Source organism: Xenopus tropicalis, chromosome 3, assembly GCF_000004195.4.
Source record: "Xenopus tropicalis strain Nigerian chromosome 3, UCB_Xtro_10.0, whole genome shotgun sequence".
Lineage (NCBI taxonomy): Eukaryota > Metazoa > Chordata > Amphibia > Anura > Pipidae > Xenopus > Xenopus tropicalis.
Window position 1 is genome coordinate 115,964,021 of NC_030679.2, and position 27,334 is coordinate 115,991,354.

General features: G+C 37.3%; 1 protein-coding gene across 3 annotated transcripts in view; it reads right to left on the minus strand.

Moving 5' to 3' along the window:
- Window positions 1-27,334, minus strand: part of pcsk6 (proprotein convertase subtilisin/kexin type 6) — a 235,080-nt gene that overhangs the window by 42,837 nt on the left and 164,909 nt on the right. For all 3 annotated transcript variants that reach the window (XM_031899241.1, XM_018092475.2, XM_002939262.5), the window contains 5 exons: window positions 13,958-14,062; window positions 5,525-5,635; window positions 3,563-3,706; window positions 3,261-3,337; window positions 2,498-2,586 (listed from right to left, as the gene is read on the minus strand). In XM_031899241.1, the coding sequence (XP_031755101.1) occupies window positions 2,498-2,586; window positions 3,261-3,337; window positions 3,563-3,706; window positions 5,525-5,635; window positions 13,958-13,969 (433 nt within the window). In that variant the 5' untranslated portion in view covers window positions 13,970-14,062. The remainder of the gene's footprint in view (window positions 1-2,497; window positions 2,587-3,260; window positions 3,338-3,562; window positions 3,707-5,524; window positions 5,636-13,957; window positions 14,063-27,334) is intronic.

The following is a 27,334-nucleotide window of genomic DNA, read 5'->3' on the forward strand; positions in this document are numbered from 1 at the left end:
GGAGTACTAAAGCCTAACTAAAGAAGGCAGAAATTATGTACATTAGGTTTTGCGTTTCTGTACCAACGCAATGCAACCACAGCCCTTTAGCAGGGAAGATCAGTGCCCCCAAAGATGGCCCCAGGAGCTCCCCATTTTATTTTCTGCTGATTCACTGCACATGCTCTGTGCTGTTGTCAGTTACTGAGCTTAGGGCCCCACTCACAATATACTGTATATATAGAATATAATGTTACAATACAAGGCTGATTAGTAAGTAATACAGATTTTTACTACATGGCATCTCAGAAACTAGTGCAACCAGTGCATCAGAATTTAAATAATCAGCCATGTAGCATCAACTTATATGACAGACAAACTGCATTTTCTGCTTGATAATTGGCAACAACCCCTTCTCAAGCATCGCAACAGCTACCCAAGCGCACTGAGCATGTGAGTGTCCCAAGATAGGGAGATCCTGTGACAAGTTTCAAGTCCTAGATCATTGCTGCTATTTAGGAAACTTTAGACTGGTGCTATAAATTCAGTGTATAAAATATGGCATTTTTTAGCCATAATTATTTTTATGGTTTAGTTCTCCTTTAAGACCATTTATAACATTACCTTCATTAAGTCAGAGTGGACATTTAGACTGATAACCAGGTCAACAGTCAGCTGTGAATATATGAAGCGTACTATAAACCACAATTATTTTTATTATATCACCCATCGCTCTTTGAGAAACCATACTGGGGGGATCGTCCAATGACATCAAGAGGCAGGATCAATTAACAACATGACATGCATGATTGGCAGATTTGGAAATCCCCAGCAGCAGCATTTTATCTGGGTTTCAGAGCTCTGAAACACAAACATCCAGTCTTGAACCGGACACCCCAAGGAAAAACCACAATGAAGTATTGTAAATACTCTGAAACAGCTCTAGTATTACAAGAGTATCCAGAGCTGCATGTTTTTGCCTAAAATTATATCCTGCTGTCCAGGCTGGGCCTAACATGTTTTGCTTTTAAAAACTTTTGGATCTTACTGTTATGCCTTAAGTAATGTGTTTGAGTGAAATAATTTATCTTACGTATGGATTTCTAAATTAGGTTCTTTGTGTTGGAGAAAAAGACAGCTGGCCACCAATTTTTTTTTTTTTTTTTTTTTTTGAAAAGTCTACAGCAAAATGAATATAAAATAATTTCCCCTAGGTCAAATGAAACTGTGCTGTGCAGATTTTTCTGAACCAGTCATCTGTACATCTATCAACTTCCAGCTGAAATATGTTTGCACAGACTGAATATCTAGGTTGACAAGGCTGATGAACTATATGAGAAATCTTGGTTGCTGCTCAGTATGTAACAAAGCAAAATCACGTATCTGTGAGAAATTGTATCTGGCCCCCAGCTACCCAGAATGATCCAGGATGTACGGAGAATACTGCAGCCTGATAGTGACTAACGAGAACTTTCCCCTGTTACACGTTCCAGCTCATTGCCCAGGAGCAGACAACGCACAATAGACATTCCCAGCTGCATGTCCTTATACTCAGGGACTTACTGTTTTTGTGAATACACACACTATGAATATATGAAAGGGCCAGTAAAGCAAACATGCCAAGTTATACTCAAAGTACAAACTGAATCCAGATTTGTATAAAGTTGTTCTGATAGAAGAGGGTGCTACTTGAAATGACTGGTAACTGCACTTTTAACCCATTTTTTATAATTGGTTACAAACATATGGTGTCTAGGGGCTTGACTCAATCACAAATCTATGATTACTTACTTGAGGGCTGTATAGTAGGAATGGTAAGACCAGGTTAGCTCAAGTAATAGAAGCTTTGACATGCTGAAACCTGTTGTAAAAGCACTATCATTATTTCAAGGCATACTGTCATTGCATAAAGCTCTTTTTTGTTGCTCTAATGTTATACACAGATATGAAAAGAGATTTACACTAGAGGTTCAGATTTTATTCTTATGCCTTATACAACCCGATTGCCTCAGCTAAATTTCCCAATCTCTTCTAATATCAGAGAAATCGTCAATTACTTTTATTTTTTTTTCATATATGAGCATATATACATTTTATCCTTCTGAAGTCCTCTGAAGTGTATGGTGCATGGCTCATGAAAAAGCAAGTATGGCCTATCCTTTCCTGTTATTCATATGACAACCCATGAATTTTGACAGAAGGCCTCTATCTGAAGCTAAGGGGCATTTTAGGGTCTCTTTAAGGTGCAAGACATAGAGCAATTCTGTAGATCCAAGCTTTATTATGATGTAATAACACAGAACTAGCATTTAGTGCATACCATTTTATGAATGCAGGCTATTTTGCTGTCCAGTCTTCCATAAAGTTATTTATTATAGCACTTAGTGAAAGAGGTCACATTTTTGCCTATTTATGCACAATCCCTAAATGTGAGATTAATGCAAGTTAGCATATTTATGCAGAATTTGGCATTACAGTTAGATTCGGCCTCATGTATAGATATAGACTAAAAACATACCTCCTATCCTGGCATTGTATGCAATGCCAACAATGCAGTGCGAGTTATTGGCTGATGCTGCTACTTCCCCAGCACAGCGAGTACCATGTCTATTAAAGGAAAAAGCAGAAAACAGCAGTTACAGCATTTACTCACTTACACACATTGCATCTATAATCTGTAAACTCATTACACAGAAAGCTACAAAATATCTCACTACCCATGGTGTCCCATATTAAGATTTTTCTCTTTTACCGATTAGCTATTTCTCTGTAATATGACAGTACTTCCTCTATCCCCCGTAGTGCCCAGGATCAGTCATTTTAATTGCCAAATAATGAGGGAGGCAACAGCCCAATTTTTCATGTTTCATTTAAAAACAAAAGTGTTACAACAACCTCATTTAAAGTGTCATTTGCTGGTAGGAATTAGCATTAGAAGGGTAGTCTGTAACATACATTGACTTCATTTATCTTACCTGCACCGCTAACACACAAATGAAAATCAATCAGTCTGTTTGGGTAAAGTAACAAAAAGGCACAAAGCTTACTGTGTGTCAAATTACCGACAACAACCAATAAATGGCAAGCATTTACCACCACGTTCAACAGTAACCAGTTAACTGCCATGAGTTTAAAGTTCATATTAAAATGAATTAAAATTATTAAACATATATACTGTAGACAATTACTAATCTTGTAGTTAAGCGGCAGTGCGTTGCTTTAAAAGTGGTCACTAAACAACAATAACAAATATTTAAAATGAGAAAACAGGGCCTACACACTTGTTTTCGTTGCTGGCATCGTAGCGGGGACTTGGGTCTTGATCATCTCCATTAACATCATGGCTCGCATGAGGATCCTAAAGAATAAAGTTCAGTTTTAAAGTACACGTTAAATACACGTCGTGTATTTTACTGAAATCCAGTCATTGCTAGAATATACAGTATTCAGGTGGAAAATCAATGTCCTATTACATTACATGCTAAAACGGAGCACCGGAGAAGGTCAAAGGTAGGTGAAAATACAACCATCATTCAACCTATAATTCTTTTCTCTATAAGACATGAGAACCAAGCATACTCACATAATTCTGTATAAGGTCCGGGTGGTTCTTCTCTACCCCATCATCCAGGATGCTAACTACAACATTTTTGCCTGTGTAGCCTCTTTGCCAGGCAGACATGACATTCATTTCTGACCTGCAGCGGCTGCTTTTATCACTACAGTGCTGAAAGAGAAACATCCAGAGAATGAATAATGGGCTGAAGCCTATAAAAAAAAAAAAGAAATGTACATTTTCCCAAAAAGTAATGTTATGTTATTTTTATCCTCTAAAAAGCTCTCTAGTTTTTCACACCTTATGGTATGTTCTATCATATGGTAGGATTAAGAAAGGTTTGCTATGAATGGCCTGTTTTCTGTATATGTTTTGTTTTTTTACATCCATAGGGCCCAATTTGAAATGCTGCATATGAAAATGCCCCAGACTGATAAAAACAGTAAATATATAAAGGATGTTTTACTGCTTATTAATATATCCTCAAAGACAGCAGCACGGGTGGTCATAAGGAGAGTGCACTCTTGCCTTTGGGATGCAGGATGGCTTAATAACCAGAAAATTGAATAAAATGTAATTTAGTCAACTAGAGTGTTGCATTCGGGGCCGAAGATTAAAGCAGCAGCACACAGTAGGACTGTAAGGGGGTTCTCTGCTTGCAGACTGAAACTCCACATTTTCACCCAGTGAACTCTCCCCCCAACTCCCCAACAGTATGGTAACAGTATGTAGCAATCACTGTAGAAAAAAAACAGCTCTCAGGAATGCACTAGAGAGGTGGAAAAAAGACTAACTAAGCTGAAAACTAAAAAAATAAAACAAATCTAAATAAAATATAAATAGATGGAGAGGAGCTCCATTGCATCCTACCTTCAGGAAGGTGGATAACAAACAACTGTGCAGGAAAAGGTTAATTTGGGGAAGAGGGTTGCTTGGGGGAAGCATCATTCCTTTATTTCTGCTATCCTGCCTTCTAAAAGGGGATAGTGCATCAACCCAGCTGTCCCTTGTGCTGTCTAGGGTTGTTCAGTAATATAATATTCTGTCATGGGATGGATCAAACTTACTGATTCCAGATTAAATCAATGAGGAGTTTTGGTGTCAACTAAAAGGAAAATGTACTATAATGAGAAATACGTGTAACGGCAAGTTCATATATTTATAGAGACTATGTGAGACCCACATAGGGATGGATTTTAGTCCATCACCGTGCAGCACATCTGCTAAATAAGTGCTAGCAACCAGTACTAAATAAGCACAGCTTTGGGGACTCTAGAACTAACTTTCTACCATCCTGATAAATGTACCAAATCCTAGTAAAAGTGAAAGTAAAGCAATTTGCATTGGTGTTTGTGGTAATGTTAAATGGTAAATGTTAGCAGCTGTTTTTTGGCTGAGGGGATTAGTGACCCCTATTTGAAAGCTGGAAAGAGTGAGAGGAAAGTAACTACAAAAAATACATACTAAAAGTTAACTTGAAGGTGAACCATCCCTTTAACGGAGATGAAAAGACAACTTTATGAGCATAATCTATTTTACCTACTCCTAAAGTATATAAAGAATCACTCACAAAGACATAACCTTTAGCATTTCACAGGTGAGATCTAGAACTGTAAAAACAGCTGTCTTAGATATAGTTTTACCAAATCTGTCTTAAACCAGTTTGAATGTCTACAGAATTTATGGATGGCAACAAATAGTCAAGAAAGTCTTTATCTGTGATTCCTCATGCATTGAGCAGTAGATGGTTTCAGTCAACACGACACATTTGTGTTACTGTACAGGTTTCAACAGCTTTTAATTCAGGCCAACTGGCTGGTAAAGTCATCCAATGTCTTTGCAATTATTTTCTTTGTGGCTGCCACTGTTTTAGGGCCAATTACTTATTTCAAGGTACACTGCACACTTGGGACTCTGCCAATCAGTCATTACTGGGATTTTGGCAGGTTTATCCTACTATTCTGTCATAGCAAACAGGTCAGTACTTACCAGATACCACATGTTTGGCCATATGGGGTCATTAAAGTTTACAAGGTTTGGATCTGTTCGCACATGCCTCTTAACCCTTTTCTTTACTTCCTGCTGTTGCATCCATTCAACCTGTAGGGAAAGGGATTAATAAACATCTCTCATTCCTAAGCAAGAATATTCTCCATAACATGTGTCTACAACCTGGAGATTTTTAGTTAATGCTGAACTAATGTGATAACCCTTGGCTGTAGGTGGACACTAAGCTCTGTATTTCATAAACAGCTAGAGAGAATTTGTTTAGTAAAGACCTACAGTTCCTATTAAACTTAAAACACTAAGACTACACTTCCATTCATGAATTTGCACACAATTGTTAGTCTGAAATATGTAAAGGTTATCATAACACAAGAGAAAACCCCTCTTCTAACATATAAAATACAAAGCAGAAATATCAGATATGGTAAGAATAGGGAATGTACCCCTATGATACCAGTAAAGGGACCCTGTCTCATTGGAAGATTTATACAGTAAGATTTGATAAAGAGTCTGTAACCAAGAGCAACTGTGACCACCATAAAGACAAAGAAAGAGAAAGATAGAGACTGAGGTCAAAAACCAATCAATAAAGAAATTCGGACCATTCCATTTGGCTATTAACAAATCATTCACATTAAATGCAGTTTAACAGTTCACACCATATGTAGCTGTCAGCAGAGCTTACAATTGTAATATCTTTTCCAAGCGAAGGATACCCTTGCTGTCCATCATAAATTAGCCAGTTCCTTTAAAGAGAATGAAAATAATTACTGTGACTCTAGTCTTCACCATCACCCTTTGGGGCCATAGGCTATCTGCTGCATTACCAATGCAGAATCCTCTTTCAAGGTTTTGCAGTGAGATGGCATAGAGCAGGGATCCCCAACCGTTTTTACCCGTGAGCCACATTCAAATGTAAAAAGACTTGGTGAGCAACACAAGCATAAATTATGTTCCGGGGGTGCCAAATAAGGACTGTTATTCGCTATGTGGTAGCCTCTTTGTGGACCTGCAGCCTACAGGAGGCTCTGTTTAGCAGTACATCTGGTTGTATGCAACCAAAACTTGCCTCCAAGCCACGAATTTAAAAATAAGCACCTGCTTTAAGGCCACTGGGAGCAACATTAAAGGGGTTGGAGAGCAACATGTTGCTTACGAGCCACTGGTTGGGGATCATTGGCATAGAGCATAAGTGTTGATGGACAGTTAGTGCTCACCTAGCAAACGTCATTTGAGAAAGAGGCCAATGTCAGGGATACAAAGGATGGGTCAACAATAATCCATAGCAATAACAAGAGATAAATGCTCCAGAAGGCACGGAGAACTGACAGCACACTTAGGAACAGAATACTAAAAGGGAACTCGTACATCAAACTTTGTACCCATTAGTCTGCTAGGACCATCAGTGGGCCGACAGATGCCTCAAGCAAGCATTTAGCTTGCTACTAAGGTCACACCTTACTGCATAAGGAAACAGAAAAAGAAAGGAAAGTGGCATGAGTAACAACTCCTTCAGATGTACAACAAATACAACAGCTGAAGGCTGTCAGAAGGTTCTGGGAGTTGTAGTTAAATAGCTGGATGAACACGATTTAGACAAGCCTGATTTATGTAGTGTTCATATTCGGAACTCTGGTTTACTACATTGCCCTAGGCCTCCTTTTCTCTTAATCTATAACATTCCAAAGGCTGTGACTATAAGCTGCCACAAGGCATTAAAGGTACATGGTTTGTTTTAACTTTATTAATGTAAAGTAATGCAGAATAAGGAAAAAAAGCAAACAGAAGTCATTGAATGTAGTAGAACGCAGTAAGCATAGCAAAATGGAGAAAAAAGTTTAACTGTGCAAAACAAGATATATTCCTAGAAAAACAGACCTTAAATGTCATTCTTACTTTCCATCACTGTCAAGTTAATTAACTTGAGAAGGAACAGTACCCTCTGAGCTTGCTGGTGCCTTGAGCTATGTTTTTCTAAGCTCCTACCTAAATATCCAGGTACATGGAATGGTTAGCAACTGTCAGCATCAGTGGCCGACACCACAGCTAAGCTTGTTATGACACGAATGGGTGAGAAGAAAGTGACAGATGGCCCAGAGGTTTTTTATTATTAAATCTTGACACCTGACATTGCATGTACTACATATACAGTAGCACTGCAAGAAGGCAGCATTACAACTCAAGGTAATAACATGCTGCTTTTAATTTCTGGAGACTATGCTAAGGCTTATGGCACAAAGGGCATTTTGTTCGCCACTGCTGACAGTCACAAAAGTGGCAGGCAAACCCATGTACACCTGTCACTGCTTGATGTAAAAAACAGGAACACAGCAATCTGGTTGCCTCTGTCTTCTGCAGGATAGCAGCAGTTAATATGCTCCATGCCCCAATGGCCTTTAAGTCTTACGTGCACTGGTCTTAGTAAGTAAAAGGTGTGCTGATATGAACTTCACATTCAATTCCTGCAGAGCAAGTAAGCAGCTTATTGGACCAATGGCCTGCCGGTCATCTGGCCAAAAATGGGACAGGTCTCTAAATCCCATTGGGGTCTGTAAATCCCATTGGGAGAGGACCACACCAGCTTGTTGATATGGTTCTTGCCCCAAGGGGTCTGCATAAGCTTCTATAAGGATCCTGTTGGTCAAAAAAAAAAACTCACAGCTAGCTGTTAAGCATAAGGTTGGACCTATTACAGTTTGGGCAGATTTATCAAAATGATCAAATTAGATCACAAAAGAAAATTCGCCCACTTTCTATTCATTTCTGTGGGATTTTTAGAAGCATATTTAAAAATCCCATATGAATACACAGAACATGGACGATTTTTTCTGTGGTGAGCTCCAATCTCACATATGGCCCTTTGGGTTTGAGGGTAAGCAGTTACTCCATCAAGGAGACCTTTAGTTCCTTTAAGGCACAGTTTAACCTCTTTCCCTTTAACCTTTTTTTACAGAGACCCAATTTAAATGAATTAATTAGCTTTGCAATCCAATCAATATCATTTAGATATACATACATTGTTTTCAATGTCATTTTCCAGGTCCTTAATTATTAGAGAAATATAGAGAAAAAAATGATATTTCCCACATGAAGGATTGCTTAGAGGATATCATGTTGGCCCTGGTTGCTGCAAACTGCCATTGCTTGCTACAAAGTCTATTATCTACGAGTACTCATCCATGAAGAATTCACTTAATATAATCCTATTAGGGGGTATAAATAGCATGCATAAATGTAAATAGAATATGCATACCCTTACATTTATCTAAAGTCATCCTGCTCTAGCACTTACACATCCAAACCACCACTTAATCCACACCCTCTGCAACCTGGACTGTATGGATACTACTGTGCTGCTACTATTTGGGGTTCTGTAGGATTCTCTTTGTATTTTAAAGATGACAATGAGAAGGCATGGGTAAAGCAATGCCTGTGCACAGCAGAGATGAAAATAGTATAACCAGAGGGTGACGTTGTCCTAAAGAAATTTAAGTGAATATATGTTGCTTTCTGTCAAAAATCAAATACATCTTCAATACATACCAACAGATGCAAATATCATAGATGCTTATATTTCCTGGATAGCTAACATTGTCAATCAGTATTACAGGCATGACCCAAGGCAGATGCAGATTTTCTTGCATTATGAGCGGTGTTGTTGCTGATTTGGTGCCACACTCTTCTGAGGAACCAGAATGACTGTGACAATGATGTTCACTATTCACGGGCCGTCTGTAAGTCAATGTGGCCCCTGAGCCAAAAAGTTTGCCCACCCCTGTTCTAAAAGCTACCAATAAATCTATTTGCCACATATGTTTGCAGCCATCATGAAATCCAGAACTGTATGAGCTTTCACTTATGTGTTGCAAAGCACAATCTACAACTAATCTAACATCTTGAAGGTCAATCCAGTGGATTTCTAGCTTCCAAGAAGCTACTTCCTGTGTAAGAGAATCTTGCATATTATTTCAATGGTCTGATCATCATGGTTTTTCTGTAGTGAACCGTTACATAGTGAGATCGGGCTGGAATAAAGATTTGGGGGGTTATGTAATAAATGGCACTAAGATTTCCCAGGAGCAGTAACCCATAGCAACCAATTAGCAAGTAGCATTTACTGGTCACCTGTTTAAAAGCAAGTATCTAACTGGTTTCTATGGGTTACTGCTCCAGGGCAAACTTAGTGCCCAAGTGTTATCAAGTTTAACCCCTCCAAATGCACCTCAGTGCACATATACAAATATTGGCTTATTTATTAATGCTCAACTAAAAGTTCTTTCCCTCATCTAAAGGGATGGCCTCTGATGCGTTTAATTTTTCTATGGGAAAAAAGATGTCCCACTGTCTATATGCTCTAATGTACAGGTATCGGACCCCTTATCCGGAAACCCGTTATCCACAAAGCTCCGAATTACGGAAAGCCAGTGTCCCATAGACTCCATTTTAATCAAATAATTCAGAATTTTAAAACTTATTTCCTTTTTCTCTGTAATAATAAAACAGTACCTTGTAATTGATCCCAACTAAGATATAATCAATCCTTATTGGATGCAAAACAATCCTATTGTGTTTAATTAATGTTTTATTGATTTTTTAGCAGACTTAAGGTATGGAGATCCAAATTACAGAAAGACCCCTTATCCGGATTACCCTTTGTCCCGAGCATTCTGGATAATGGGTCCTATACCTGTACTTCTAAAGAGTAATCGCATTTCCCATAGCAGGAAACTTTTCTCCAAAGAAAACAACCACAACCTTGACTGTCTACCCTCATTTAATCCTAGCAGACCACCAGTGGTACAGACAAACTCACACATTAAATTTCAAGAGAAGCAAATTTATATAAATAACAGTGGGCCTGCATTGGATTAGACATGGCCCCTCCACTTAGACAATGTGTGTTTACTTTAGTCGATATTTATAAAATGTATATGGTATATATACCATTTACAAGAAGGACAAAAATGATAAAGCAAAAACCTAAATAATTCTGTTGCAAGCACATTTCCCAGGGACACTTAACTTGGTAGTTTAGCATTTCGGAACAAACCAAACCAAATATTAATTCTATTGTACCATATGTGTTCTGGGGTAGAGCCCTGCATTGGGTTGGATACCCGCAGGATACCCACAAAGCAGCCTGGACTCTGCTGTAATCTACCTGATGTCCCTACTGTGCCTGTAACCCACGGGTACCTGACCCACTGCAGAAGGATGGGGATAATAACTTAACATCTACTTTTGGAAATGTAAAAAAAAACTAAGTGTGTTACATCACTTCCGGTTAATGTGATGCCACTTTCAGTCAGCACAATGCTTCTGTAGGGGAACGGGTTTGGGTCAGGTTTAGTGTAAACAAGTAAGGCTGAACGTGGATCTGAAAAAACAGACCCGTTAAAGGAAAAGTAATTGATCGAGCCTAGCCTGACTCCTTCCTATACAGAAGGAAGGCTGGGCTCGATCAATCGATCGCCGCATAGTGGACGCTTCCCCTGATACTTCCCCTGCATCGCCGTGTCGCCTTTCTTCAAATGACCGTAAGCCAACATTTAACAGGTATTTTGTACTACAGCATTCAAAATAATAAATGGTTTGTAGGATAGGGCAATATTGGGGCAGGGTAGATTAGATTTTTTAGTTAAAAATTTTTAGTGTTACTTTTCCTTTAAGGTGTCTATTCTGAGGGCCTGAAACCAAACAAACAAAACTCAAGGCAAATCAATGCAAATTGAAGAGAGCCTGCATTAGTTTTGGAAGGGGGTGCAGAAAATGTGTGCGTTATGGCAACAACTAAAACAAAATAATTCTACTTTCATCAAATACTTCATTTTATTGTTTCATCTTGGCAAGGCAAAATGCCAAAGCTTAATCATTTGTCAAGTATTTTGCCCTTGGCCTCTGGCAGAAGAGATCATCAAATTAATTTCCTTTTCTTCACTCAAGGAGGTTGTACTTCAGTCTACTCGAGTGATGCAGAGGTACTGATATGCAAGAATTTTCTGTGATTTTTTAAAGAATCATGCCTGATATATGAGCAATAACATGGTTAGGCCAAAATTCTAGGATATTAGTATGGTGTATGTTAATGTACACTTGGGGTCTGGGTTTTTTTTTTTTTATATCAAATTAAGAGTCTTCATGATCAATACAGTGTTACTTAGATTAAAGTGTGTTAAATAAATTTAAATAAGCCCCAATGAAATATGATAACTGTACATGCGGTGCAGCAGATTTCTGACTATTAAAGAGAAGGCAACCACACGCTAGCCTATGCAACAAACACAAATACACTACAAACAACTAGACTTTTAGACTTCTGCACTACAGTATCAACCTTGTAGTAGTGATATCATGGCCTTCATTGACTTTAATACAAGTAACGCTTTAGCTCTCGTCAAGTTGAGAAGATGACTAAAGCTAGACTATGGTGACTAAATGACAAGATGACAAAAAATCAGTGGTGACATTCTTTCCAGCCAAGCATACCTGGCAGATTATCCACCCTGAAACAGACTCAATACACAGAAGAATGTGCAGCTGAAATCCTAGCATTACAGTAGGTGAACTTACAAAATCATGTTTACAGTCTGAATTTTATGTCTATTTTTCCTGAATTTTATGTCTAATATTAAAAGTCAAGTATTTATTTTTAAGACCCACTGTCTCCTAATTATTGTGCTGTGTTTAGTGTGCATGCACCATGATGGTGCAAAGCTAAGAGTCACACGTAACATGTTAAAATTGGATAATAGAATGCATAGGTTTGCTTGTCCTGATACTGCAAGCTTAAAGGAACAGTAACACTAAAAAATAAAAATGTTTTAAAATAATTAAAATATAATGTACTGTTGCCCTGCACTGGTAAAAGTTGCATGTTTGCTTCAGAAAGACTACTATAGTTAATAGAAATAGCTGCTGTGTAGCCATGGGGGCAGCCATTTAAATTGAAAAAAGGAGAAAAGGCACAGGTTACATAAGAAGATACCAGATAAACGTTGTAGAATACAATGGGAATCTGCTACTTATCTGTTATCTGCTTAGTAACCTGTGCCTTTTCTCTTTTTTTCAATTTAAATGGCTGCCCCCATGGCTACACAGCAGGGTATTTATATAAACTGCAGTAGTGTTTATGAAGAAAACACACAACTTTTACCAGTGCAGGGCAATAGTATATAATATGTTAATTATTTTTATACACTTTAATTTTTTGGTGTTACTGTTCCTTTAACTGTGGCTACATGTGTGCAGTCACATTATGTAAAAAATTATGCGCTTGAATACAACCTCAGCAATTACCCACCGTAAAACTTTGTGATATTGTGTTATGTGGCTGTTCATGGGTAGTTCCCAAGACTTAATTTCCTAATGGATTTGAGTAAATGTAAAAATCAAGCTGATTATAAACAGCCAAACTTGTATGCCATTTGCAATTCTGAAGTTATTTAGGTCTTTAATGCATCTGCCCAAGGGACAGATTTAATGTAGCTATTTCAATTCTGTTACCAGTACACAACACAAGCACATCACATGAACTACCTTTCACCCAAAACCAACCATCTTACTGTAGCAGCCTCTTAAAAGAGAAGCCCTGAATTTCAAAAAACACATTGCTGATTTAAATACTACCTTCAGTTATACTTATATTACGCTATGTTTTAACCAACCCACATCTAAAAGTTTGCATACAGTGCAAAATAGATATAAAAACCATTAGTGGGTTTGGCACATTACACTTATATGGAACTTAAGTCCAAACTTCCATCCTTAGAGTTGTAAATATTTCAAGCACAACTGAGGAAACCTATATTTTTTTCCTGGAAACAATAAGTAGATCAAGGAAATAACAGGGCTCCAGCTCTAATGCCAATATATGCATGCCTATACATCAGCGGTCCCCAACCTTTCTTACTTGTGAGCCACAGTCAAATATTAAAAGACTTGGAGAGCAACACAAGCATCATAAAAGTTCATTAAGGTGCCAAATTAGGGCTAAGATTGGCTCTTAGGTAGTCTCTATACACACTATCAGCTTACAGGGGGCTTTATTTGGTAGGAAATCTTGTTTTTATTCAACCAAAACTTGCCACCATGCCAGGAATTCAAAAATAACTACCTGGTTTGGGGGCACTGAGAGCAACATCCAAGGGGCTGGTCAGCAACCTGTTGCTCACAAGCCACTGGTTGGGGATCACTGCTCTACATACACACATGCCTATATAGTATATACTTAAATACATAATATATACAAAGCATTTGTGTCAGCAACCTGGCTGAGACCCCAGATGCTGATTGGTTTGGTGCCTCTATATACAGTATTTACACTCTAGGTGCTGAATTATTCTGATTGTACTGATGTTCCTGTAGATACAAATTTCCCTTGCACTGGTGGTGTTTTAGCAGGTACAAGTCACTTGCCTTTGGATGCATCCTGAGGAAGCTGTGTGTGCCACGGCTGGCGTAAGTGGAGCGTTTTATGGTCCTGCTGTGATAAAAATGGTAGTAATTCTCCAAATTTCCAATCTGTGAAAAGATGAGCAGGAAAACAACGATAAATAAAACTCAGAAATAAACGTAGCTTTTCTAAAGCTGCAAAGATGAAGACGGGTATATACAGGTGCTCAAAAAATAAACAGACCAGAACTATGGTTAGGAATATTTCCAATAGGAAGATTGAGCTGCTACAGAGCAATTTCTACCACCATAAAAGCAATGCTGCCTTGTTCATTAGAAGGAACAAATAGATAAATGGTAATTTTGTAGTTTTACATATGTACAGTGAATGTATATATTCTGGGAAATGCTTTCAGTTTTCACAGGGGAATTTTTCTAATCCTTTTGCTAGATATATATACACCATGGTAGCAGATAAGGAAGATTGCTATTCTAAGGCGTTTGCGATGTTGAAATGCACATTCTATTGTCCAGTAATAACCTGTGAAAAACTGTCTGGAATTAATCCAGAGACCTTTCTGGATCCTACTGATACAAGAGTAAGCTTCTACAGAGTCCTAGGAAAGCACATTGATAATTGAACCAATGGCTAAACATCAACACTGGAAACAACAGACATCAAGGGCTGAATTAATTATCACATATTGCTGGAAAATATTTTTCCACCACAAATGGTTTCATCTTGGCAGGCATCTCTACAGCAGTTGTGAAACATTAAAACACATACCGCACGCCCATTATCTATAGCTTATGCTTCTACCTAATTATCTCCATTAAGTTTTAATATTACAACCCACAAAAGCAACCTAGGCAGAGCTTGTTGTTATTTCTACTTACATTTATAAAGCCACAAAGATCTCCTGGGACCAAAACAGTGTCAACAAATTTCATGCAAGAACTTCCCTTCTGTAAGCAACTAGAACACACCAGGTTTAATTTGAGGGGGGGGGACCTGATTCTGTCAGTTTACTGAATACTCCCACATTTTACACAACTGCGTTACTATGAGCAAACAAATAAAGGGGAAGTAAAGTCCCCAACAAAAATATGTCATCATTGAAGACACAGGTGCCACATCTTATAAAGACATTCTTGACAATTCCATGCTTCCTACTTTTGGGCAAAAATTTGGGTGATAACTCCATATTTCAACAGGATAATGACCCTATATAAGGGTTATAAAGTTATAAGAGTAAGGGTCCATACTGAACTGGTTGGGGGTGAAATACCTTTATGGGCCTGCACAGAGCCCTGATGTCAACCTAATTCAGTTATAGGACGAATTGAGATGTAGATGGAAGCCACACGTGCTTCGCGAACATCAGTCCTAAACCTTGTATGACTGAAAGCAAAGCCAACGAACAATGTTCCAACATTGAGTGAAAAGTCCCCCAAGAAGAATAGTGGGCAAAGGCTGTTTTATTATCTGCCACATACTTTTGGCAATATTATATATAGTTTACATTAACTAAACATTTTTAATGGTTTTAAAATAGTTTTTAACTGTAGCAGCAGTATTTGTACGTTCTGCCCTGTTGATCTTGCCTCTACAAAGTCTCCTCCAGCCAAGATGTTCGCCACAATGCCTTGCTTTTTCATAGATCTGTTAATCAGCTGGCTTTTTCCACACAGATGCTACTTTTAATAACAATTGCATTTTAAAAGGAAACTTTAAAAACAAGATTTGTACATTTGTAATGAATGCACGTTGGAAAGTCAATTAGATTTACATTCTATAATTAGTTATTTTTGCTTTTACTATCCCCTCCAAAGAGTTTTCAGCACACAGAAGTACTTTAACTGTGATACATAAATAAGCCGAGCATTTAAAAGGCACAAGCCAAGGTCTTCTTTTACTAGTTGGTTTGGTGGTTTGTGTGGTCATTTCTCTAGTTGCCAAAGGCATCTGAATTAGTGTGATGAGTTACAAGATGGGGTGCTGTCTGTATGTCACTTCACCTTGTAGGATAAGGTTTCTTCACTAATAAACAAAATTCATCATCTTTTAGTGACTCAATATCCTCTGGTGCAGCTCACAATATTCTGAATAATCAGCTACTTATTTTGAGTAAGCAATAGCTCTGGGGTTTTATTATATACAATAATCTCATTCTTATTAAGAATGCAGGCACAGAGCTTCCTCACAGCCTTCAACTCACTATATTTTTTAGCTCCACTTTTACACTCAAGAATTATGAAGCTCTTTGATCACGTTCCTATCATTTCTCTCCGCTACATCGGTGAGCTAAATAGCATAGTCCATCTTAAACTCTGACACCCACATTTCCACATACTAATAGAAATAAATAGAACGCCTGCATAACTTTAATCCCCCCCCCCACTCATCTATTACACTTTCCTGTTAAACCAAACAACCATAATAAAATAAATACACATGGCACAGTAACCCCTGGCTGGACCTTGCATACCAGTAATCAAAGAATTATAACCAGAGAACAAAATGTTTCCCAAACAGCAATGCATCCCATCAATTCAAATTTAAAGAAGAACAAGTTTACTTTACTCTAAATATGGCAGCAGAATAAAACAATAATAGTGGAGATTTAGGCAAATAGCACACAGGGCTGATCTGAAATTTTTTGCTGAACACATTTTTGAAACAACATCAATACTGTGACCAAATTGCCCACTGACACTTTTTAAAAAAAATCCAAAGTCAACCCTTGTGTAACAAAGTAATAAGAAACTTAGATTGTAAGCTCCATTGGAGCAGGGAATGAAATGAATGATGTATAACCTCTAAGCACTGCATAAACCTGTCAGTACCATAAACATACTAAATCATAATACAGACGCAAGCAATTTTGTGCATTGCTTTTTTTCAATTTTGTACCCATTTTTGCACCCAGTTATGCAGCTGGCAATTCATTAATCAGCATAAATGAGATAAAAAGTTTGTCTGCTGGAAAAAAATGTTTTCTTTACAATACCAATATATTTATATATATATATATATATATATATATATATATATATATATATATATATATATATACATACACATACATACACACACACACACACACACACACACACGCACCACCACCTCTGCACTCACCCATTACCAATATATATAGGACATTAAGACATTCCCCCCTCCTTTACACAAAACAGGGATTGTTTGTCCATATATTGCAATATTAAAGCTGGCCAACTACATCAAATACGTCCCTGGTCTGGCCAGTCCTACAATCATATATCTGATTCATTAAGAATTATACTGCTTCATTATATATTTAACAAAGGGGGCAAGTTTTACCTGCAACTTACTTGCTTGCTTTCAAGGTTAAAACCCCCACGTTTGCCCTATTATTGGCTCCACTGGGATCACCTGACTGTAGCTGGGGGGGGGGGTGCCCTATATATTGGTAATGGGTGAGTGCAGAGGACCTTTTGTTGTTGTCTATAAGTATTTTGAAGTCACCTCATTGCACCCCCGCCTAATGGTTTAAAATTTAGTGGTTGAGCACAACTATCCCTTTTTTGTTATATATTATATCCATTGGAATAGTGAAATATTAAAATGTTATTGTAGTTGAAGTATTGTACAGCCAACAGAGGTCACTGAGTTTTTTGGATAAGGTTATCCCATTATTGCTATTATGGCTGTACACAATGTTCAAATTTATTTCACAATAAAAAGCAATAATGTGTCTTTAAGGATGCCCTCACATGTGCATAGGTGACTCAAACAGTGAATCACTCTTACTGAATCATCTTGGCCAATTATTTGCTTAAGAAAGGAGTTTTAATGCCACAGAGCCAGTGAATAACTGCTGATTACATATACACAGTTATATGTATAGACAACCTCGAATCCTGCATCTGTATCAACCTGAGTACTGGCATCAGGCACGAGAGTCTCAAATGTTTACCCGAAAGCACATTACACTTCATTTTGTCCAAGGTTATCGGTCCAAAATATTGGTTAATTGCTAGATCCAACTGAAATGGCCCTTTTATTAGCAATAAAATGGATCCTTGATTGTGTCTGGTAAGGATTCAGGTCTACATTCATTTTTACATTAATGTTCTACATGAAATATTTGAAGAAAAATAAAAGCCTAAAGGGAATCTACACCCAATAAGTGAAACGATGTTAATGGAGAACTAAACCCCAGCCCCCTCAACTGGCCTCCTCCCTGCAGTTTATTCTTTTGTAATGTGTTCCTGCTTGTAAACCTGTCACACACATGTAGAGATGCACAGCGGAGTTCACAGGTACCATCTTCTACACATTCAGATTATTTTCTTGGAGTTGCCAACACAGAGCCTGCTGTAACATGCATAGTTTAACTAGGTCCGAGAGCAGCCTCAACTACACATGCAATATTGTTTAACTACACATGTTCCTGCAGGCTCCCTGTAAGCGGAATAAATGAAGAAACCACAAACAGGCAGAAGATGGTGCATATGAACTCCGCTACGCATCTCTGCATTTATAGGACAGATTTACAAGCAGGAACACGTTTCAAAAGAATAAACTGCATAGAGAAGTTGCACAAAGGGAAGCTGGGGTTTAGTTCTCCTTTAACTTACTTAGAGTGCTCAAAACCTCTATTTTAGTGGTCTTTGAAATATTAGCAGTTTTAGACTTTGAAAATCAGAGCCTTAGCATGCACACAGAATCATTTAGACTTTTAAGGAGACCTGTTGAGCTGTAAACCCAAAATAAAATGTTTTTAGTGATACAGCCGCCACTAAAATTTCAGTCTCAAACTGCCTAGATAGGCAATTTTGAAAAAAGACAAGGTATAATTTTCTCGCGATGATACGCTGGCTAGTATTTTGGCATACTGTCAAAGTATGAGATTAAGAGTTAACGTCAAAAAAGGCTTACTTACTCTTATTAACCACATTGGTGTTCAAATATTTTCAGCTTTCCCAGAACTATTTTTTAGTTGGAACTGACTAATTGATTAAAGTTTTCCTTAACAATGTCCAAAGAGTACAGGATGTGAAAGACAATGAGGAAGCCTTTTTATCGGCACATTAAGTGCCATTATCATTTTACTAAAATGCACTGCTGGTCCCGTTTCCATGGAAACAAGCATCAGCCAATTTACTCCTGCAAAGTGTGATCGTCAAACCAGCTGCAAAGTCCATCTTGCATGACCACTTATTATATGTGGGAAAAAAAGGACAAGGGCTTGTGTCTAATACACCTCTCAGTCCCATTAGTTAGCTCTGTGCAGCAACACCCACTCTCAGTACTCAGCAATCTGTGATACAACTAAGACTCAAGAATGGGCCTACTGCCCAAAACAGTAATATAAGCATAGCCAATATCTACAAGAGTATAAAAGTAGTCAACACTCTTCTACACAGTCAGATTCAAGCACATTTTCTGTGTGTATTAAGTTGGCACCACACTGGTAACGCTGAGTGTATGAATATTGCCACTGCCAACATGAATGTTTACTTAAAGCCTGGCACTGAAAGCTATAATTTTCTAAAAACAAAAACTCAAATTACCATACAGCGTCTACACCTCTGTGGCTCAGCTCCCAAAGTGATAGTCTGAACTTAAAACAGATATGTACAGCAACCCCTTCTATCCAACATAAGCATGTAAAAAAAAAAGGTTTAGGTGCCATAAGCAAAAATCCTTGGAATCATATTTGACTGTTTTTGCTAGATAGGTTTTTAAAACCTGGCTATTCTGTAATTTTCCATATAAATCGCAAATCAGACCCATTGATACACAGATACCTACACATACCAAAGATTTCTTAAAGGGGAACTATCACAAAAGTGGAAATTTAATATGGGTTTCATCATACTGAAATGAACTTTTTAAAATAAAACATGATCAATTAAAAATTCTGTATCTTAATCAAGTATCTTAACGATCTGCCTCAGCACTTGTCTTTCTTCATGCAGGAGATGGGTGTCAGATTTTGACTGACAGTATGAACCAATATATTTTTTAGGGGGGGGGGGGGCTCACATTTCTAGCAGATGTATTAGATCTAACTCAAATAACTGCTTCCAGTACAACCAAAATCTAACACCATCTAACAAAATAACCAACTTTGGCACAAACCCTTCATGTAGACAGTTTAAAAGAGTGAATTTTACTACATTTTCTAGGCAAAACAACCCCCTCCAAAGGCTGTATTAGATTTAACTATCATTCAAAAACTCCACACTTGTGTATGAAGAGACAATGAAGAGAGATACTGAGGAGGAGAATGAAGAACAACTATTTCAGAATTTTTAATTGATTATATTTATTTATTTTTTTCAGTATGATGAAGCTTATATTAAATTTTTATTTTTGCAATATTTCCCCTTTAATTTGAACAAGGGGTATAATGCCGCTTTGAGTTCAATGCATAGGGCTTATAATAATTTTTGCCTATTGTTTTAAATCAAAAAAATATCTATGGTTTTGGCACGTCACCTTAATACTTTTGCATATTACAAAATATAGGACAAATAGATAATGACAAATAGCTAACATGATGCCCTTATTGCCAGGTACTATTATAATTTAAATATAAAATCACAGAATGGAGTTTGGAGAGCAGATTGCCACTTTCTTCTTTTTTCAAATAGCTGGAGCCTCCCATTTATTGAATAGAACAGAATTTCCCTAGGGTCTACACTTCAAACCTTACAGCATTATCCTGCTCCTCTGAACTGACACTGTTCTAAGAAAAAGGGTACCCAGAACTCTTACTTGCTAATGTTACATGATTTGTAGTTTCTATAACATCTGCCACTCTTGATCATGCCTACACCCTAAAAACAAATGGTTCCCTTAAAACTTAGCAGTCTAACATACAACAATAATCTGACAAAAAGTACCAGGTGCTCATTTGCAGTGGATTATATACAGTTAATATGCGAATGTATATCTACACAATAAATTAAGCAACAGGTGTATCTGGCAAACTTGTTCAAATCTAAGTCTCTAACGCTCTCAGCATCTGCTGCTTATGTTGTTTGCATACAGTCCTGCCCTTCTTTTTTCTTAAAGTTGCAATTTTTTTCTCTTTCTTGATTAAAAATGACCTGTCACCCAGACTGTGTAATAAAAGCCCTTTTCAAAAAACATGAAGCCAAACTTATTTTTTATTAACATGTCCATATTTGTTATAAAAGCATTTCAAAATCCCAGACCCGACATTCAGCACTTCCTTGAAGTCACTTACTACACTCCTCACTTTCCTCCTACCCTCCTCACCATCTAATTGTGTCCCCAGTGCATGGGCATAGGCATCAGGTCCCCCATTTCTGACACAAACAAGATTTTGGAGTGATGCACGCTCGCCTTAACATTTTTAACAAAATGGTGCCTGTCTGCATGCTGTAGTTGTTTGGTTCGAAAACTGAAAGAAAACATGATTAATTTATATAGTGTAAGTAAAGTTTATTTTGCTTGAAAAACACAATAGAAAACCATTTGGAATTATTTATTGGGATGATAGGTCCCCTTTAAATGCAGGAAAATATCTGCGAGTAATTTTAGAATGGTCTTTCATCTGTTCCTCAGAATTATATTACATTGGATTGCCCAGTTTAGGGGGTTAATAAACAGTGTTTTATTAAAGAATTATCACTTATTCATCTTTCATTAAATATTAGGTGTGGTGCGCTGCTGCTATGCGATACTGTTTAGGAGCTGTAATTAACTATAGTCAGCTTCAAATGTAAGATTCACGCAGGGATCGCAGAGCCTGTTTATTCTAGGAATGTTGCTGGCCACTGGCAATCAGGATTGCTTTTCTGGTGTATGACCTACAAAAGGGGACATTGACCAGAAAGAAAGATCTGAAGCAAAGCCAAACAGTAAGCACCTTATGTTGGCTCTTTGAAACAAAATATACCAACCAGTCATTTCTTTCTAAAAAAAACACTTTACTACACAATTATACATGTTTATTAAAACCAACACTAGTGTGCATCAGCCAACATTCTGGCAGCAAAAAAGCATCTACATTGGGCTCTGGAACTATCACTACATATAATGCAAAAATAAAAAATTGGTTGTGCTATCCAAAATGGAGTCTATAGTACAGTTAACTTGGAGTACGTATTCCTAAAAGCCGTGGCTTCTGGCTATAGACATATTAAGTGCAAAATACAAAAAAAGGAAGTCACTCACGATTCAGTAGGTGCAAAAAACTGCCTCCATGCAGGTTTATTGGAGTAATCAGTGAGAAGGACACAAACGTTTCGGTAACCTCTCGTTCCTTTTTTCAATGTAGCATTCCCAATAGCAGGTTCCCGAAACGTCTGTATCCTTCTCACTGATTACTCCAATAATGAGTGCATTGGTTTTAGAGTAAAACAGCCTGCTTGAAATATTGCACTCATTTTCTTCAGGTTAATATTATATAAACAGTCCTGAATTACATATAAATAATGTTCTTGTAACTGGTTACAGATTTTGGTGAATATCACACGGTTCCCTTTCAGGATACTAAGGGTAGAATGACTGACAGAATTGTGCCTCTTAACAGAGGTTTTGTCATCACAACCAAAAATACTATGGGACATTCTAAATAAAACTGCACCTCCTCAAGAACTGGAAGTTTGTTTGTTTGCTTTTGTACTTTATTCAGATGATTAGCCACAGGCACGCATAACACCCCCATGTGAAAACCCAATGCATATAAGCAGGATGTCATGGTGTATGTCATGGAATATACACCAGATTTCTCTAGTGATTAATATGTTTATAGAATCAGGAAAGAGAATATTTCTGATGGCATAGGCAAACAAGAAGATTTAAAAAAAATGTTGCCTCACATTTATCTGCCCAAACTACATCTGGAGCAAAACATTTTCCACTGGCCCCTAGAAAGAACACCTGAAAGCAAACCAACATTTCTGAAACATGGCAGTGCCGCTAACAGGTTAGTATATGATTATATTAACAAGGCTTACCACTTGTGATTTATTAAACAGTAAACTAGAAGGACCTCTGCATTCTTAGAATACAGATATCTGGCAAGAATACCATTTAAAACTATAGATATTTCATGGTAAAGGACATGTAATTGTTAAACCAATTTTATGCCAGGAGTGTTCAGGTTAGGAGCTCTGTGCTTCTGAATCAAGATGGCCACAACGTCACATCAACATTGTGTCACACTTCTATGGGAAAATTCATAACAGACGCCAGAGACTCGGATTCAATGCCCAAATATAGGTCTTACTCTGAGTTCCTGGGTGCATCTACATAGCTATTTCAACTTTATCTCCTGGTTCCTGACTTCCTGCTTTGATTCTGACCATGTTGATTGCTGCCTGCCCTGATCTTTGGCCTGAATACGATTGAGCTTCCTAAACCCATTGGACACTGCGAATTCAACTTTCAGTAGCTTCCTTTTTGGTCCAGACCTCAACTCGGTAAGGGCTGTTGGGCCTTGACATTTTAGCACTGTACCACATTTATATTTGATTTTATGTTGGATAGCTGAAACTAGTCTTAACTTTGCCGCCAGCCAATACCCAGTGACTGATTTTTGAAGAGTAAGAACTGCTTTATTAGGTTAGTGTTTTTTATCGCACATCACAAGCAACAATCCACTAGCAGGTGTTAATCTTCAGAAAGTCATTGTCAAGCAGTAGCTAGGGGGACAAAGAGTTTAACACTACTTTCGAATGCTTAATTTCTTAAAAAGCACAAGATTATATTTCCAATATAGACCAGCACACCATTTTAGCAAGAAAACCTGTCATGTAGTAGGGTTTATTCTAGTTAGGTTTGTGATTCTTTTTCTAACAGCATTCTGCTGGGCAAATGCATAGAGTTTTTCTAGTCAGTCAAAAAAGAACTGATTTATTTTAGATGAATACATTTAAGACCAGATGGTCAGGGGGCAGCATCTAGATACTTCCAAGTAAGTGCTGCAATCTCTTTTTTAAAAGTGATGTAATCCCCTAAAAATAAAGTTATTCATACTTTCCATTATACATTCGTTAAAAATATTCAGTGTTTTTAAAGTGATACATGTAATTGCTACTGAAAGCATTATCTGCCTGTCCAGAAATAGACAGGCAAATAGCAGTTGCAGTTACATTTATAAAGAATGAAGAATTGCATTTTTGGGTTTATATATACCTTGACAATGGAACTGGGTTATTTCCGGTGTAAAATGGAGGACAAGATCTAGCACAGGACCATATTTCATACCTTGTATATGACTAAAAATAATGCATAATACTGTCTTGCTGTTTCATTTTAGCTTTCTCTCCTTTTCGTGTTCGTTAAATGACCTAACAAAAAATAAGATTTGTATTCTAAACTAATGTTTCCAAACAACTCAATTCAGGGAAGCTTCCCAGTAGAAGGCCACACCAAATTGCTGTGTAAATTGCAAGTAACTTTCTAAGAAATATTTTCCTTGGTTTCTTGATAATTGCAGATACTGGTTTTTAAAAGGTCAAAATATGACTGGTATTAAATGCCCAAGAAATGCATTTAGTTAGGAAGTTAAAAACTAAACACAGAATCCCAACTACAACTAAGGAAGACCGTCACAGAATGGCTTTGTTTAGAAAGAAAAAAATACTCCACATAAGAAAACATCTAAAAATAAAGAGATTGTACAATAGATTTATCATAGTAGTACATCCACTCTCCTAAACAAATTAAAACTAATTAATGAACTATTCAGATCACTGTATTGCCCAAGTAATAATTTCACAGTTGTACCCATTCATGCGCATTATACAATCAGAATGCAAGGGTTAGAAGACGCAACATGCAGCCATTAGTATGAAAGTTTCTATAAAGTATAGTTGGGAACAAGCTATCTGAGTTACATTTAGCCAGTTGTTTATTTTACTCCATGCTGCAGAAGCAGAAGAGCATATTAGCCCAAAAATGTTGCTTTATGACTAAAGATGAACCAAATCCATCCTCCAAAAAGGAGGAAAGAATACCCAGTCAAATCCAACATCTCTTTAAAATTTGAGATTAATCAAAAAATTTTGCTTTTAGTTGCCTAAAACTGTAAGGGTTCTGCCATACAGAATCTGAACTCTATTGATTTCCCTAAATCCAAGCCCTGAAGAAAATGCTGGTATTTAGCCAAATCTTGGATTCACTGCATCTCTAATTATGACACTGACGAAAGAAGAGTGTACTTGGTGTGCTATACACAAATCATTAAATTTTATAATTTTTTTTCCAACACTGCAGAAATAAATCATTCTTTAACCCCCCTAATTCCATTTTGATTTTCCTCACCCTCATGATACAGGATTATGTAAATAACACTGGGTTAAGAATTTAGTCCTTTGTAGATAAAATGAATTAACCCTTCATAATGCTTTGTATCAGTAATTTAAAACAAATGCTCAATGTACTATAAGTATACTACATTTGCTAAGCCTAAAAAAATACACGAAATCATTAATAAATACTAATTGTAGAGATGAAAAACAATAGAAACAACTGTTTAATGTCTATATATATATATATATATATATATATATATGTGTAGAATATTAGAACCAATCTAACAGGGATTAAGAGAGGAGAATCTATGGCAGTGGTCAGCAATGCCACAGTATTCCTTTAGGTCACCATGTTAGTCTTGCAAGGGCCAGCCAGAAGTCTTAAGGGCATGTGGTTTGGGTAAATGTTGGGCCATGCAATACTTTCTGCTATGGGCAGGGTCAGGTCCACCTCCTGTCCACGACCTTAGCGTGTACCAGCACCTTCAGTATTCCTTCTCCGGACCCTTGCCAGCTTTAATTTATATACTTGCTGTACGGGGTAGGTCCAGGCAGGTTAGAGTAGGAAAAGGGTAGACTATTTGTGGACCCGCACATCACTACTCAATATAACCCTGCTAGTGCAAAATACCATTCTATTTCTCGAATGAAATGCAACTTTTATGATTTCTTCTGCACTTGGCCTTTTTGTTTTTCAAAATATTTTATATAAAATATTTTAGCTCCAGTACTTTGGAATTCTAAGAAACAGTTACTGTATCTGGTTGGTAGAAGAGGGTCTGAATGTAAAAATGAGAAAACATAATTTAGTCTCAGAATTAATTGCTATCATGTAACCAGGGAAACTGACCACAGAAACCAGAAAGCATGTTAAATTTCAGGTTTAGAAGGCATACCATTCAAAATAAATGAGGACCGGTAGCACATTGTAAAAGAGTACACTGATATTTCCCTCCACCCTAACTCACAGAATTGAAAGTTCCCTTGCTGGAAGAATGAACATTCCCATTCTACCAGTACAAACAAGCTGTACCACAGAGAAATAAAGATCACTGAAGTCACTTTTGCTAATTGCAGCTAGCTGTAAATTGCACTACTTGTTACCATCAAGTAAAGTTCACCCCCATCTTATATCAAGTAAAGGTCTTATATGATCTTACCAGCAAAAGCAATTATTTACTTATGAATGCACATTATAACCACCCAAATTAGCACTATACTAACCCAGTGAGTCAATTTAACAGAGATGCTGAGGCTGTCATTGCAATATGATCTCAGTTCTTCCAAGATTAAAATCAACAGAAGTGCAGACACTTTGCTGACCTATTAAACTGCTCTGTATACAGAAGCTTGCTCCTTGGGATGTACAGCCATGTTTAACTACAGCTAGGTGGGGCCAGTGCAAAAATAAAATAAATGGCACCTAGTTTTGGTCAGTGAAATGTGTGAACCCTGTTTGGGAAAAAAACACCAAAATTAACTGATTAGTGCAATTATGTTGGATTGTAATAAACATAGTTGACAGAAAAATATGCGTAATGTAAAAACATTAGTCACACCCACTGGCATTAGGAAAAAAATGGCTAATTTTATAGTCTATGTAAAGAATTATAATCTTATTCTCTTTAAAGGCTCAGTTTACACCAACAATGGTAAACCTAAACATACCCCTGGAATTGGGACATTATCCTTTCAGATTTTTTAATATACAGCACAGCCTAAAGAGTAAATGATAAGAACCAAAATAGTTATACATGGGGCTAAACACCCTACTCCATCTCCCCCATCTGACTTTTCTTCCTATATATTAATATTCAAAAAATGGGACTTTGTGTGGAAGCATCTTCCTAATCTCTCTTCAGAGACTGATGCAAATAAAAAAACACTCTCCTGGATTGGGGCAATTTTCTTTTCAGAGTCCAATGTCCAAAGTGTTGGGCTCCATCAAGTCTAGGAACAAAAAAAACTATTAGAATAACTGAAATTATTAAACAGGGCATACCTTGAATATTTAAAAAGGGGGCTTCTTGGAACATTTTCAATACATGCATTTGTCCCACTAACAGTTATAGCTCAGAAGCCATAGGTTTGTAGAAAGATTCAGCCCTTCTGGGTGCAATT